Source organism: Furipterus horrens, unplaced genomic scaffold (assembly GCF_987537825.1).
Source record: "Furipterus horrens unplaced genomic scaffold, mFurHor1.1.pri manual_scaffold_12, whole genome shotgun sequence".
Taxonomy (NCBI): domain Eukaryota; kingdom Metazoa; phylum Chordata; class Mammalia; order Chiroptera; family Furipteridae; genus Furipterus; species Furipterus horrens.
This window is the reverse complement of record NW_028327182.1, coordinates 72,077,795-72,094,821: the sequence shown is the minus strand read 5'-3', so window position 1 is coordinate 72,094,821 and position 17,027 is coordinate 72,077,795. Positions and strand designations below refer to the sequence as shown.

General features: G+C 45.2%; 1 protein-coding gene across 1 annotated transcript in view; it reads right to left on the bottom strand.

Moving 5' to 3' along the window:
• TFDP1 (transcription factor Dp-1) overlaps nucleotides 1–17,027 on the bottom strand; it is a 42,288-nt gene that overhangs the window by 12,646 nt on the left and 12,615 nt on the right. Inside the window, exons 3-4 of the mRNA XM_090258006.1 lie at nucleotides 12,520–12,586; nucleotides 827–930 (exon numbers count right to left, since the gene is read on the bottom strand). Coding sequence (XP_090114132.1) covers nucleotides 827–930; nucleotides 12,520–12,586 — 171 coding nt within the window. The remainder of the gene's footprint in view (nucleotides 1–826; nucleotides 931–12,519; nucleotides 12,587–17,027) is intronic.

Sequence of the window (17,027 nt, the reverse complement as noted above, 5' to 3'; positions counted from 1 at the left end):
AAGTTAAGGTGCACCAACAGAAAAATCTCCCCATAATTTTCCTCCCATCTATTTATGCTTCAAAGAAAAATAGAACTGTTCCTATAATTAATGAAGTAGTCCCAAGCTAAATTCTGCTATAATACACAGTACCTATAAAATATGAAGTATAAATTAAAACATAAAATGAAATATGTAGCTTGTATCAAAAAGATATTTATTGAAAAACTATGATGGAACAAATGTGGTCTGCACACTGTCGCTCTGGAAAAAACCACAACTCAGGAAGAGGTCTGCTAAACATGGGGTGAGGGGAGCCACAAGGTCCGAGAGTGCAGACCCACCTCTGGCCCCATCCTGTAGAACTGGTAAGGTCAAGGACACACCTGTCATGCAGCATCCTGACAGCCTGCAGAACCCTAACCCCACGTGACCGGCCCATGAACACCACCCTCATCTCCCAGCAGGTAATGTGGCCCCAAGCAGCATCAAAGCCAAGGCGTGGCCAGCCCCCATACGACTCCATGCTGCCCCACTGGAGCTCTCCATGACACACGTCAGAAACCTGTCAGGGCAGATTCAGGACAGGGGAAGCTGCCTGGCCTGGGCTGAGTCCCACTGTCCACCTGCACGGAGGGGAAGGTCCAACAAGGGGCAGAACACAGAAGCACTGGGAGACCACCTGCACTCTAACCACAATGCTCCTAGTCTCTGAGGAAGGTGACTGTCCCAACACTGCAAGCATTCAACAGGGCACTGCGGAAGTAAACCTCACACTCAAACTGCAGGCCAGAACCTAAGCATCACTGTCCCCAACCCACAGGCCCACCTCCCCAGGGCCCCTTACCACTTGCTGTGCAATGTTGACATTGGACTGTCCGAATGTTTTTGGCAAGAGCTGCTTCCCAAGTGTGTTTACTGTGGGGTGAACAGCTACTAAGGACACAACGCCTGCAACACAAGAAAACAAGAGGTTAGTTTTCTGCTGAATTAAGGTTCACAGTGGTTTCAGGACAATGATGCTTCTACCTAGAAGGTCTTACTTTCCTCACTTTTACCATTTTAGATCTATGGGTCAATAACACACACCCCTCACAAGCTTAATTCGGAATTTAAGGAGGCTGCATGGACATGACTGCGTGCTCTCCTGTACAATTAGCCCCTGTCTGGGGTCGGGGGCTCAGGTGCCGCCAGGTGTTATCACCAACCTGCCCCAAAGCCCTGTCTATCCATCTACAGAATGTTCTGATGGGACTACAGGCCCTAGAAATAACTGTTAAAGGCTACACAGCGGTGCCTCGGTACTCTTTGTTAATTCGTTCCAGAATTCGTGACAAGTACAGAAACCGATGAGTACCAATCAAATTTTCAAGCAACAAGTGATGAAGCATTTTCTCTTGCGGGGCGGTATCATAACTCATTCAAGTTCTAGCAAATGTGACAAGTGCCAAGCAAGTGCTAAAACATTTTTTTACTGTCAAAATGCGATGAGTACAGGGTTTGAAGAGTTCTGAAGCTGACAAGTACCGAGGTATGACTGTAATTCTGACATTACAGGATAGAATACCTTCAGGTGAGCACTATGTTGACTTCTGGGCGATTACCACATGAGAAAAGGAGAAACCCCTGTCTGGTCATGCCTCTCTAAGCCCTCCTGGTTTCCCTAAAGCAGACCAGCCATGGGCGAGCTGGGAGCCAGGTCTGCCCTCTTGGGGTTTGGAAGTGGTGGTTCCGCGGCCAGGGCCTCAAACAGGGCTAACATCAGGATGCAATTTTCCTTAACTTCCACCCAGTTCAGCATCACGATGACCTGGTCTAAGGTTTCATTTTTGAACCTTTTACAATCCATGCATTTTAAAGAACAGGCTTCTTCAACAACCAATGAATTTTGCTGCTACATACAAACACAATTTCTCTTTAATAACCTAAATTGACCAAGACAAATACTCATCCTTCAAGTGACTAAATATGAGTATTTAACCAATTATTTTCTGTAAAAAAGTTTATTTTCTTTGAACTCTTTATTGTCCTCTAAAAAAAAGAGATCTACAGGGTGCAGCAAAAGTGGTTTTATAGCCCTGGCGGAGTAGCTCAGTTGTTTGGAGCATCAAACCAATATGCCAACGTTGTGGGTTTGATCCCCACACGTACACGCACACGCACACGCGTGTTAAGTATATAGCTTTTTAAGGTCGACAAACCCCCTTACCCCCGTTTGATCCCCAGTCAGGGCACATACAAGAATGAACTAATGGATGCATGACTAAGTGGAAAAACAAATTGATGTTTCCTCCTCTCTCTCTCTCTCAAAAAAAAAAAGTCGGTTTACAGTTGTGAATATGTGAAACAGAGTTTATTCTTTTATTATTATATATTAAGTATTGTATTATTTTCCATATAAACAACTGTAAACCTACTTTTGCTCCACCTGTGTATCTTAACAGAAGCAAATATTCTGAAAATTATTTTAGGTATGTTAAAGATATTTCAAAAGACAAAAATAAAGTTATTCTATTTTACACTGAGATTTAAATTATAGACAATATATTACTTTTCAGATTCAAATATACTTAGTAAATAATAAGTTTCCAGGAATACTGAACTGATTCATAAAAAAGGAACTTATTTTTTAATTTGCAAGTGATTCTCTAATTTTCAATGAATTTGAAGAAAGAAAACGGACCTTCTTTGAGCTCAGAGCTTACAGAGCCTGTCAACATTAGCAGTTCAGGCAGTTCTTATGACATATTGTAAAGCTTATTTTGTACATCAAATCTGGGGAAGTCAACATATCCACAGACAGGATCAGGTGGTTATCCTCTATGGCTAGACCTGCAGGTCCAACCACAATACCTGCCCGCTACATGGGATAACACAAACCAACCAGAACCACGGCTACTGTCTTTCTATAAAACATGCTCAGAGCCCCAATCTAGGGCTCCCACTTTATACTCCAGTTGGGGAAACAAGCAGCACTCTGGGGACTTGGGGGCAGCAGCAGAGCTTTGAGGCAGAAGTGGACTGGGGCCAGGGGCCCCTTTCTTCCATCTGTTCCCTGACACCACCTGTCATTCCCACTAGGGTTTCTCCCTTGAGTTTTTATTGAGTAAGAAATTCTTCAAATGTAAAGAATTGTTTTTGCAAACAGTCTTACTCCAGTACACCTAGAATTAACTATTATTATCATTTTGTTATATTTGCTAGAGAGACTTGAGCAGTAGAGTTGAGCTTACAGCCCCAGACAGGGCCCCGCCTGCAACTCTTACTGCTTAACGGATGAATTCAGTCCATTTTTCATACTTTCCATGCATGAATCCAAGAACAGTCTAAGTCCTGTCTGTGTGGACCTCTCAAAGTTAGAAAATGATATATGTTGAACAAATTCTGCAACTTTGTTTACACTGGTTTTGAGACTTATCCATAGAGAGATCTACTTGATTTCCTTCAATGCTGTAATGCTATTCCATTATAATATTAATACATGGATATTATACTAAAATACTCTCAGTATGTTACTACTAAAATGCTGCAGTTATGTTGGGGGGGCCTCCTACAACTGAGTATGGGTTCCTCCCACGCGTTTTCTCTCATGCAGATACACCAAAGGGAGCCTGGGTCCCAGATGACCTTCTATTTTATAGGATTCACTACAGTACCTCCCCGGGGCTGTTCTGAATGCACACACACACACACACACACACACCAGAAATACGTACACGCAAATACACACACCACATATATACACCCAAGCTGTTGACTCAGTAAGACCTGTCAATCTCAAGAATAAAGTAGTATTTCATTTTTTTGTTTAATCTACCCATAGAAATTAGAATGCTTAACACATGTTTCTGATAAAGACTGCAACATGCAATCTATTTATTGGGAGGAGGGGGACTAACATTTCAGTTACAAGATGGGTAAAATTATAACACAGCCTGGGAATCTAGTCACTAGAAATATAGTTTCAACTGTAAAATGCACTACACAGCCTTTTTAAAAAGAATTCCATAACAAAATGTTTTCAAATACTATATTATAAAATGGAGAATTCCTGTGTAGATAAGAAAGAGTTAAGAATATGTATGGTCTTCCCTGGCTGGTGTGGCTCAGTGGATTGAGTGTCAGCCTGCAAATCAAAGGGTTACCAGCTCAATTCCAAGTCAAGGCACATGCCTGTATTGTGGTTCATGTCCCCAGTTGGGGGCACACAAGAGGCAACCACACATTCACGTTTCTCTCCCCCTCTTTCTCCCTCCTTTCCCCCTCTTCCTAAAAAAAATAAATAAATATTTAAAAATATATATACATGGTCTGAATTGCTATAAGTATTAAAAAAAATTCTAAAAATATTATAAGCATATTTTTATAATTAGTAATCATATTCTATTAATATATAGGTTTTAAGATATCTTAAATTATAAAAGCATAAGGTTTAGTGTTTCCTTGAAAATAATTTTAACCAAACAATTAAAAGTTTTCAGAACCTACCTTTTTAAGAGTTACTCTTTTGCCCACCATGCTACAAATATTTTCTTTGTTAATATGGCCAAAAAGGTCACTAGAACATAGACCCCTTCCTGGTTCTGGCATGAATGAGAGCAGGTGTTGCCCACAAGGGGCATCAGTGGGCACCGGGACACCCCAAAAGAGCTTTCTGCTCACTTCTCAAGCACCGAGAGAAGCAGCTTCCTTTCTGGACCCTCACAGCAGCCACACCTGACCCACACTCACACACTGCTCATCAGTCAGCCATGTAAACTGGGGAGAAGCGGACTCCGAGGGGAACTCCTCCGTGCTCCAGGCTGAGGTGCGCCATAGCCCAAAGCCTGCCCTTGGGCAGTATGTGCTGGGTAGCGGGTCAGCCCAGCTGACTTCCACACCACTCTCCTCCATATAGCAGACCTTCTGCTCCTTGCTCAGCATTTAATTGAAGAACAGTCATTGCCTTGTGCCCAGGAGCAAGGTTTCTGGGGCAGGATGTCACTACCATGCTGTTAACAATCTTTTGGTTAAAATCCCTGGGAGGACAGCCATCGGAGGGGGCTAACCAAAAGCTCTGCCACTTCCTCCTACAACTGGGCTCCCCTCCTAACCACTGCAGAAAGACCAGTTTGAATTTACTCACAGTGTGTGTGTATGTATGGGTGCATTTGGGAGGCCACAGTTATCACATCTCAACAATGACATAACGCTCAACTTTTGGCCACACATCCCTGCTAAATTTCCACCTTCCCACCTTAGAACTCTACAGCTGAAAGACAATATTGAAGCAGATGGAAAATGACATGCGTCGCAGGAGAATGCCCCCTTACCGGTTAGACAAAGACACGGTGCAGGAAGTAATGTTCTAGGTTAAAGCAAGAGCACGTGGAGATGGGCCCTGCCCCCCAGGAGCTGAAGACAGTGACCTCCACATACCTAGCCCATGGGCCTTGGAGCTCTCCAGGAAAAAGGCAGCTTTATGTCAGTAGTCAATCAACAGGTATTAAAGCTCTCCATCAAAAAGGTGCCAGGTAATAAAAGGTGGTATTGGAAACTGACAGGAATGGCCTGGCTACAAAAAGCTGAAGTTCTACAACTGCATAGAGAGGATTACACGTCTCAAAGTGGTACATGCACGGGCACCGGTGTAGAAAAGTGTTCCACAAAGGGTATGCATACACTCAAACAGATACAGTCGGGGGGTTTTCAGTGAGTATATATTATTTGTGTGATAAATAAGAACTTTTCAATTAGAAAAGACAGGAAGCATGATAAAGTGCAGGCAGAGACATAAGAGTACAGAAAAAAGGGCACCCTTGAGTTGCGGTCCAAGGTCAGGTCTGCGCAGGCAATGGGCTGGGAGCAGGCCATTAAGAAAAGCTGTGTGGCGATCAGACAAGAAAAAGAAATAAAAGGCATCCAAATTGGAAAGGAGGAAGTAAAACTGTCATTATTTGCAGACAACATGAGAGTGTACATAGAAAACCCTATAGTCTCCACCAAAAAACTACTTGACCTAATAAGTGAATTTGGCAAAATGGCAGGGTACAAAGTCAATATTCAGAAATCAAAGACATTTCTGTACACCAACAATGAAATATCAGAGATAAAAACTAGAAAAAATCCCATTTACCATAGCAACTGGAAAAATAAAGTACTTAGGAATAAACTTAACCAAGGAGGTAAATGACTTGTACTTGGAAAACTACAGAGCACTGAAGAAAGAAATCAAGGAAGATACAAATAAATGGAAGCATATACCATGTTCATGGATGGGAAGAATCAACATCATTAAAATGTCCATACTACCCAAAGCAATTTATAAAGTCAACATAATTCCTATTAAAATACCAATGACATATTTCACAGACCTAGAACAAATACTTCAAAAGTTTATATGAAACCAAAAATGACCCCAAATAGCCTCAGCAATCTTAAGAAAAAAGAAAAAGTAGGAGGAATCACAACACCTGATATCAAACTATACTACAAGGCCACTGTAATCAAAACAGTCTGGTACAGACACTTAGATCAATGGATCAGAATAGAGAGCCCAGAAATAAACCCAGGTCTCTATGGTCAACTAATATTTGACAAAGGGAGAAGGAGCATGAAATGGAGTGAAAATAGCCTCTTCAACAAATTATGTTGGGAGAACTGGACAGGGACATGCAAAAAAATGAAACTAGACTACCAACTTACACCATACATCAGAATAAATGCAAGATGGATAAAAGACTTAAATGTAAGATGTGACACCATAAAAGTCCTAGAGGAAAACATAGGCAGGAAAATTTCAGATATCCCATGTAGCAATATTTTTGCCAATATATCTCCTAGGGCAAGAGAAGTAAAAGAAAGAATAAATCAATGGGACTACATCAAACTAAAGAGTTTCTGCTCTGCTAAAGAAAACATCAGCAAGATGAAAAGGGAACCAACCATACGGGAAAACATATTTGCAAATGATACCTCGGACAAGGTTTGATTTCCAAAACATATAAAGAACTTATACAACTCAACACCAAGAAGAGAGACAATCTAATTTCAAAATGGACAAAGGACCTGAACAAACACTTCTCCAAGGAGGACATATAGAGGGGCCATAGGCATATGAAAGAATGCTCAACATCAGTAGCCATCAGAGAGATGCAAAGAAAAACCACAATGAGATACCACCTCACACCAGTCAGAATGGCCATCATCAACAAATCAACAAACAACAAGTGCTGGCGAGGATGTGGAGAAAAGGGAGCACCCATGTAATGTTGGTGGGGATGCAGACTGGTGCAGCCACTATGGAAAACAGTATGGAATTTCCTCAAAAAACTAAAAACAGAACTGTCTTTTGATCTTGCGATTCCACTGCTAGGATTATACCTGAAGAATCCTGAAACACCAATTCAAAAGAACCAATGCACTCCTATGTTCATAGCAGCACTATTTACAATAGCCAACTGCTAGAAACAGCCTAAGTGCCCATCTGTAGATGAGTGGATCAAAAAACTGTGGTACATTTACATAATGGAATACTATGCAGCAGAGAGAAAGAAGGAACCTCTGCCTTTTGTAACAACATGGATGGAACTGGAGAGTATTATGCTTAGTGAAATAAGCAAAAGACAAATACCTTATGATCTCATCTAATACAGGAACCTAATGAACAAAACAAATGAGCACCACAGAACCAGAGGCATGTAAACAAGGATCAGACTGACAGTGACCAGAGGGGAGGAGGGTCAGGGAGAAGGGGGGGAAAGAAGGCGAAGGGTCTAGTCAAGGAATTAATGTAAATGACCCACTGACATGGACAACAGGGTGGGGACTGACTGTGGGAGGGGGGAGGGGGGTGGGGCAGGGGAAAGCAATGAGGGAAAGATGGACAACTGTAATAAAACAACAATAAAAGAATATAAAAACATTAAATTTAATTTTAAAAAAAAAAGAAAAAATGGAAAGAAAAAGAAAAAAACCTGATAGACTCAGACAACAGTGTGGTGATTACCAGAGGCAAACAGGGTTGCAGGGACGTAGAAAAGGGTAAAGAGGGGATAAATGGTGATGGAAGGAGACTTGACTTGGGGTAGAGAACACACAATGCAAAATACAGATGATACATATAAAATTGTATACCTGGATATATACCTATATAATTTAATTAACTCATGTCATCTCAATAAATTCAATAAACATTAAGATAAAAGAAAAAAAAGAGAGAAAGAAGGGCTGTGTGGGCACCTGGTGGTGTGTGGGCTGCCAGAGCCCCATCACCATTTGGCTGGAAGAAAAGACCCAAGTAAGAATCATGAAAAACAAAGGAGGGAAGATTGGCCAGGCCAGGAACTCATCCAAGCTGAGGTGCAGGGGAGGGGAAGGGCCTTCAGTGATGGGCGCAGCACTCTGGACAGACTCCCTCCAGCAGTGTGAGGCCACAGGAGAGAAGGGAGTAAAAGGGAAGACGGATGAGGCCACATGAAGTTGAAAACACTGACGGCACCAAACACTGGTGAGGAAATGGAGTCACTGGATGCAAAACGATGCAGCCGTGCACATCTGCCCTGTGACCTAGTTTCTAATCCTAAGCATCTGCCCAGAGCACCAAAACATGTGTGCATGCGAAGGCTCGTACAGTGTTACAGCCATGAGCAGACAATCGGAAGCAACCCAGATGGCTGTCACAACTCAAATTGCACAGAATTTACTGTCTGAAACTGCATCGGGACTCTTGTTTTTGGGGCCTGCAAATGCAAAGGCTGTGAGTTCAGTGCATTTTTCCAGGGGACATAGAGCTTTTTGAGTCTCAAGGGTATGATGGTCAACTTTATGTGTCAGTTTGTCAAAGCACTTACGAGGTCCAAGTTGTCCAATCTAACACCAGCCCAGGGGCTGCTCTGGAAGCTCTTAGTGAGCATCGGCCATTACAGACATTAATTAAGGAGAACACCTGGGTAAACCATGTAACCAGCTAAGGCCTGGAGAACAAAACCTGAGGTTTCCCTGAGAAGGAATTCTGCCTCAAGACTGCAGCCCCAGCCCCTTCCTGTTTCCAGCCCCTGCAGATTTCAGACCTGCTAGTCCCACATCACACAGGCTGATTCCCTGAAACAAACCTCTTTCATGTACATTACATGCTTCCCACCAGCTCTGCCTCTCTGGAGAACTCTGGTGGATACAGGGGTCTGGAAATACAGCAGCAAGAAAGGAAGTGATGTAAGCAGCCAGGAACACGGCGGTGCAGGGAGGCAGGGCCTGGGAACGCACTGAGGATGAGAACCCCAACCGTACAAGAGTGGCAGGGCCCATAGGAGAAGCGCCGCAGGACCGAGGTGCAAGGAAAGGAGTCAAAGCCAGACTCCAGGTCGAGCAGATGAGGAAGGAGCTAGATGCCGGGTCTGGCCTTTCAGGATGTCACAGGTTCTCAGCTGAGAGCAGCATGGTTCCCAAGCAGTGGCAATACTCAAGTGCTGGCCTGCTGCTCCTGAACTCCCAGTAGGTGTGCCTGGGAGCAATGGTGAACTAGCCCTGCAGGTACAGGTACAGGGTGCAGGGTGCAGGGCAGAAGCAAGGCCAGTCCCTGCCGCTGATGCCCCAGCCTCCATCCTGGCCTGGACCCCAGTCTCCTCTGCAGAACCACCCTATCCTTACTACCCAAACCTCCACAGCGAGAGCCAGCTCCTGCTGGTCCCTCACAGTCACTCCAGAGACTGACTCTCCAGGACATGCTGGGCTCCCGGACGAGCTGTGTGGGAGGGTCTGGGCTTACTCGCTGTGACCCCAAGCCTTTGCCAACTGCCCCTAAGGACGTACCCACAGTGACCACTGAATCACATGACATTTCAGTGTGCTGCTCACGGGGCTCCTCAACCTAATGAAATACTAATACACAACCCAAAGTGAACAGCTTGCGTTAGTACAACACTGCTTAAAACTAGCCTAAAACTCGTGAACCAGAAGCACAAGGAAGCTGCTGCTGAAAATCCGTCTGTCAGTGCACAAGGGCAGGGGCCAGACGGGCCGGTCCTGCTCTCTCCATGGCCAAACCCCCGCTGGCTGGAACAGTGGGAATGGACAAATGGCTCCACTTGTTAAACACTAATCCTCTGAAAGGAGCGGAAGAAACGTGGCGGCACTAGCCTTGTGGGCATGGTGAGAGCTCGCCATGTGGCCGTGAGCTGTCTCACACCCAGGACCCTGCGGCAGGGCCTCAGGAGAAGGAAGGGAGGCCACACAGGTCCCAGAGTGCTGAAGTGGAGGCAGAGGCCCAAAAGCCACGCAGGGGCAGCTCTGGAGTCCTCCCTACATGAGGCCACCAGCAGAAGCCTGGCAGAAGGATGAGCGAGGTCTGGCACACGGTCCGGGGCCTCCCAATATCAAAGCTCTGGGGAGCAGTGCAGCCAAGGCGGGCGGGACGAGGAAGACTAAAAAACGGAGCTGACACACACCGAGTAAGATGAGGGGCTGCAGAGAAGCCAGACCACAGCCAGGAGTATTTTAAACAGTGCAGGGAGCTAACACCAAAATATTTCAGTCAAGTTAAGAAACTATTCTTTTCTGATCCTCCCAATGCAATTCCTTGGCACACAAGCTTCGTAGGAAAGGAGGAGACAGCCAGTGTGTGGTCATAAATAAGCTTACTTGGAGAGAAATTTAAACACCTGAATGAAAGACTTCCATCATTTCCAAGAAAGCAAAGTTTGTGGATTTTTCCATTATTTCTGCTTCATCACTTTAATAGAAAATGTCATACCCTGGCCAGGGGGCTCAGTTGGTTGGAGTGTCGTCCCATTCACCAAAGGGTTGTGGGTACGATCTCTGGTCAGCGCACATATGAGAGGCAACCAACTGATGTTTCTCTCTCTCTCTCTCAAAATCAATAAACATATCAAGTGAGGATTTAAAAAAAAAAAAAAAAAAAAGTCATGCCTCAAATTTCTGAAAATTTTAAATGTCCAATTACTTACACTGAATTTTTCACTGAAGCAATCTGTGAGTGCCAAAAATTAGCATTCACAACAGATCAAGATGTAAAGTGTGTAAACACTGAATCCCTCAGTGGGCTCTCCAGCCTTGGACAGAGGGAAAAGAAGAAGACATCCAAAAAAAAGCAGGGCCACGCCATGACATTCCAGAACCAGTGAAACCAGGAGAGCAGGCATGGGCCTGAGGCCTGGAGCGCGAGGTGGAGGAGATGAGCCAAGCCCTGGATGCAATGCAGGCCAAGGGCACAGGCAGCCAGCACGTGGCCATGTGCGTGAGGCTCTGTAGAGTGAACAGAGCCTCCATGGGCATCTGAAGGGAAGTCCCAAAGCTGCAGAGGGGACGGGGTATGAGCCCACCTGCCCATGACATGCCAGACTCACTCAGTCACATGGGACCTGGCTCCGTTGGGGAGGGGTATGGATGGGGCAGGAGACGCCGGGTTTCTGTCCAGTGCTCACAGTGATAGACGAACAGGTGTGATGGGGCAGCAGAAAGACCAAGTGAAGCCCCCACACCAGTTTCGAATTCCCCCATGGTTATAATAGGCATCAGGAGATCACTTATTAGGGCCTCATTTTTAAAGTAAAAAGCTAATTTCATGTATAACAATTATTAGAAAAACCAGACATAAGTAATCCTTCAACAGAGACTAAGCTCTAACACTACACAAAGCCTCTGGGCCTCCAGCCAGGCTGACACAGATCAAGCGGACGTGACAGCTGGAACCAAGCACGTGGACTTCACCCATCCCTATAAGCAAAATCTCCTTGAGATAAACCAGGCTCGCCCCTGCAGGTCTTCCCTAAGCAGTATTATAACAAGCTGCACCAAGATGGGCTTGCTCAAACTTGCTATCAAAGCTCCACACCAACGCAGCTTTGCAATCAGCCAAGCAGCCCACGTCAACACTTTGAAGGTACATATCTTTTTGATCCAGCAATTCCACCCCTATGACTTTACCAGAGGAAGTAGCCAGCACACTCAGGTACACATTCTCAGATGTTTGTCACGTGTCACTTTGAGGAGCGAAACTGGAAACTGTGGTACCCCTGGGAAGAAGTGGCTTTAACGGATCCCCCTGAATTCCAGATATGCAGAAAAATATTGATCCCCAGAGATCAGAGATACACATGCAGATGTGGAGACTCTCCACGTCTCCCACACTGAGGTGTGCACCGCACCGTGAGCTCTAAGAGTGGAGTCTGTCCCCATCTGTTTTGTTGTGGCTGGCCACAGAGCAAACGCCTGGAGAGCACACACCCCCCCCCAGCCCCCAGCCATGACGTGGATGGGGATACAAGTGACCTGCATTTTCTCCTTTACACTTTTCTACATTTTCTCAAGTTCTGCAGATAAAATGAGACTTATAAATTAAACTCAGCCACTGATGGTTACGTGCAGGTGGTATGTCTGAATGCTACTTCTCCCCAGTCCATCGGGGGGGGGGGGGGGGGCTCCCAGGCAGGAGAGCTCTTAAAGTGCGGTTTCCACAGTTGACAAGGGGCTTTCATATCAGAGAAATTCATAACTACACCAAACTTAACACATTTATCGCATTTCCAAACCAGGCACCCTTACCTTTTCCAGGACTAAGGTTCTGGTCTATGAAGACCTTTAGTTCCCCGTTGGCTTCAATTAGACCAGCCTACAAAAAACAGCAACAGCCATAATAAATACAACAGCTAACAGAGCAAGAAAGCTAGTTGTTACTGCACCATCCTTGTCCGAGGGTGGTATAAAATAACACATTAAAAACACAAAACAGTCACTGTTATGCAAACAACTACAGAAAGCCACGGAGGGAAACGCCCTGGTCCTTGGGTTGGTGCCGCCTTAGCCCATGAATCATTTATTTGTCAGCATCAAAAAGGTCATTTAAAGATTTTAGCCTTCGAAGCTTAGCCTCTGAAATATTAATGAAATACTGTTTTTATTTATTAAATTGACACATGTATGTTAAATGGTAATGCATGAGGCTGGCAAAGGTATACTACAGATGAATATAAAAATTCATTTGACTGTCTTGAAAGCAAACTGGTAATTTGGCCTGGGAATAGAGTAAGGATCTTTGGGTGGGCCAGAGCCCTGCCACCCCCAACCCCCCTCCACACACAAAACACTGCTTCTTTTCATTAACAGAGTAGTCACTGAATGTATTTTTGAAGCAAACCTTAACAGCTGCATGAAGCTTTGGTCAAATTTCTTAATGTACTATGACTGACTGCAAACTGTCAAAGACAAATGATCACGATCAAAATAATTTATTTAGGTTGCCTGATCTTAGACAAATTTTATAAGTCCGTTACAGAAAAAGCAAGAACCTTGAGAATATATGAATTACACTGTCATCTGATCAGCCAGGTAGCAAGTTCGTTTTCAACAACTGAGCAGTTAATGATCTTAAGAGACTGCCACACCGACCAGGGCTAAACCAGTTTTGATACCAGTTCATTCCATTCTTCCATGTTCAGATATACAGCACAACAGACCTTTCCAAATAAAACCAAGCCTCCCCCCTCCCTCCTGGCCATAAATATATTCCTTCGAATTCTGCTCTCTGTAAAAGTGACAGAAATCATCTGTGGGCTTGAAGACCAACCCAGACGAGACACACACTGCCTGCTCCATGTCATGTTCGTGTGGGGAACAGAAGGCATCTTCAGACATTCTTGTCTCCACCCCACCTGAAGGTGCACAACGCCCCCTTGGGACCACTCTGCTCTCGAACAGTGCTGGTGCGGGGGAGACCCCCTGGCAATAATATCACGGGCAAAGCCCCGTCTCAGCCCTTTAAGAACACACTAGAACCACGCATGACAACGTGGAATTAGGAGAAAGCTGGCCTGTCTCAAGCCCACACAAGCTAATTCAGGTGGACATGGAAAGGCTATCAGCATCATCATCCCTAACCCACCCAGAATCACAGCTTCAGCCTTCTCATAATGGTGCTTCATGGAGCATAAGCACCAAAGGACAACTGAAAAATCTAATAAATACCTCACTGGTTGACAATGGTGAGGTGTGGCGAGAATCAATTAAGTGTAACAGGAAATTACTGTCATCTTTCTTGAAAGAAAATCTCACTATTAACTTGATTCGTGCGTGGTCAGCGATAAGACACCCCACCAAGTCCTGACACCTGGCTGGTCACCTGTAGAGAGGACTGCCCACTCCCCACATCTTCTCTGCTTCATTCCCTGGGTAAGTTTAAAGTCCCAGCCTCCATCGCTGCCACCCGTCGACAAGGGACAGCGTCCCCCACCCCACCTCCCTCACAGCCTCTACAGGAGTTGCAGCATGATATCCAAACCTTTAAACATCCACACATGGGTGACCAATCCTGCTGGCTGCCCAGGACTAAGGAAGCTCTGAGGGCTCCTGGGGCGCTGGACTGCCAGTGCTCAAAGCAGGTCGGGCCCAGGCCAGCAGCGACGTGGTCTCTGTGAGTCGTTCAGTAGCTTCTCCGAAGGTCTGTCCACGGATGACAGTGCTGGTGTAAACAAGGTTTATGAGTGGCGCAGACCCAGCACCCGTGCCCCATGTGCCGCGGCAAACCCGTCCTGGCTTCTGAGTCGCCGGTCTCCGTAGCACAGGGCCAGCACACCCGGGCAGCACTCTGACCTGCTCAGCTTCTCCAGAACCTGAGGACCACAGGGCCGTGAAGGCTGTGGGTGGCAAACGAGGCTCCAGCCTCTTTCATCTCCACTAGCTCTTCAGACAGCAGGACCGCCCAAGGCCATGCCGCATATCACACCATCGGGAACACAGTGGTCAGCAGGAGGATGTACTAAAATGAGCCCCACTGCAGCCCTCCTTGGGACTTTCCAACATGAATTCACTCTGACAGGTTTAGGGCACAAGACTTAAATCACACAACCACAATTACTGAATTAAAACAAATATTACAGGGTGTTACACCACGAGTTTCTTCCTTACACCTTGCAGCCCGGAGGCTATAATCTGTGGGCAGTTCCTTGATAACAAGCATCAAAACACAAGGTATCTTTTATTTTTTAAAGGGCATTACTGAAATTGCAATTAATTTTAAGACAACTGTACTGGACTTATTTTTCCTACAAAATCTTTCTACTTAAGATGCAAACCTACCTTCCTATAAGGAAACATCAAACTGCTAAATATATTAACATATAAACCAATAGCAAAGGCATTCATTTCCCATAAGTAACCTTTACTTTTCTTAGAAGAACTATACTTAGTCTTTTATGCTCATATTTAATGAAAATAAAAGTTGTCTTATATTAGCTAAAACTATCCTGTTAATGGTAGTAATAACAGTAAAACATGTTCCCAAAACACATAATGCTGCTAGAAAAAGATGAACCAATGAAAAATGAAAACTAAAAAATTGAATACGATTATTTTACTTAATTTAGAACAAAGCTTCCTCAATAACGGACAGCAGGGCAGAGCTCAGGGTGAGGAGGTGAAGGACGGTGTCTGAGTTGGCTGTTTATACAGGAAGAGCCCCTGTGGGAAGGGGTGGGGGCAGCTGCTGGAGAGACCAGCAGGGCTGACATAACCCAAAACCAAATGCCCCCTCTCAGCAACCCCAGTCTCACCACCCTCCTCCAGGTGTGGCCCCCATGCTTCCTGCCACCTCCTGATTCTAGTTCTCACCAAGCACTTTCTAATTTAGTACCCAAGTGACTAATTCATCTTCTATTGCCTCTGTCTTTCCACTAGACTATAAAACCTGTGAGAGCATGGGAAGAAAACCACTGCAGCAAGGACCCCGAAACCCAGACTGAAGAGGTCCACAGCCCAGGAGAGGCTGGCCTCTTGAAAGACCTTACAGTAAGCATTTTAGGTGGAGTGTCAGCAGGTGACTGAATCTGCAAAGGCCAGGCTAGGTCTCGAGGGACCGAGACTTCTGTCTTGTTGGCTTCTCTCTCTCCCTGTCGATCTCTCTCTGTGTGTCCCATCTCTCCACATCTCTCTCTGTCTCTCCCTCTCCCTGGTTCACTCGCTCTGATAACGTGAATGGCCCCATGGAGGGGCCATGTGCCTGGAAACAGAGGGTGACCTCCAAACAACCCTCAGGGGATGGAATCATAGCTCAGACGCAGTTCCTCCCCCAGGACCTCAGGGTACAACACCTTCGGGTGTGGAGCTGGAAGCCCAGGGTACCTCAGCCAGACTCCTGACCCACGGAAATCACCCACGGTAACAGTGCTGTAGTTCCAGGCCACTATATTTTGAGTAACCGTTACAGAACTGACATGGGAGTGTGGTCAAGATGCTAGAGACCACACAGCTATCGCTCTCGAACTCTGTTCACACACCAGCCTATTTTCTATGTTAGCCACGTGCCGTGGGTTTGTCTTTGCCATGGAAAGAGCACCACAGTGGCATTACAAAACAATGAGATATGGAGTACTATGCAAAAAATTTTGAATTAGAGCTAAGGTTCATTATATAAAATATAGATTCCAAGTGGATAAAAGAATAAAGTGGAAAACAATAAAGCTAGGAATGCTGTATCTGGCAGCAACCAAACAGGAGCTTCAGATCAAGGCTCCTGCTGAAAGCAATACAAAATAAATTAACATAAATATCTGTATTTAAAGCTGTGTGACAAGATCAGAGCACTTCTAAGACAGGTAAGAGAGGCGCAGGCAACCAAAAATCAATACCTGAGTCAGCAACATGACCCAGAAGATGCCACTGTGAGAGCCCACGCTGCATGCATATTTAGCCCAGTTCTGCTCACCACAAAGGCAAGCTCCTGGACACAACCTAAATGCCCATCAGCAGGATCAAATACATGAGCGCACATCCAAACGAATACCATGTTAGATCTTGATGCAAACGCAGCTTACAAATTTTGAGACAAATGAGGAAATCAAAACAGTAGCTGTCTGGCAATACTAATGAATTGCTGTTTTTTGTCCTGGGGATGCGTTAGGAGTTCTTATCTTTGAGATACATATTGGAATATTTAATGAAGTGGCACCATGTCTGTAATTGGCTTCACAGTCACCCAGCACTGGAAGAGGCATGGACGAACAAGATGGCCGTGAACTGAGCTGGTGACAGGGATGTGGGGTCACCAGCACACTCTCTCT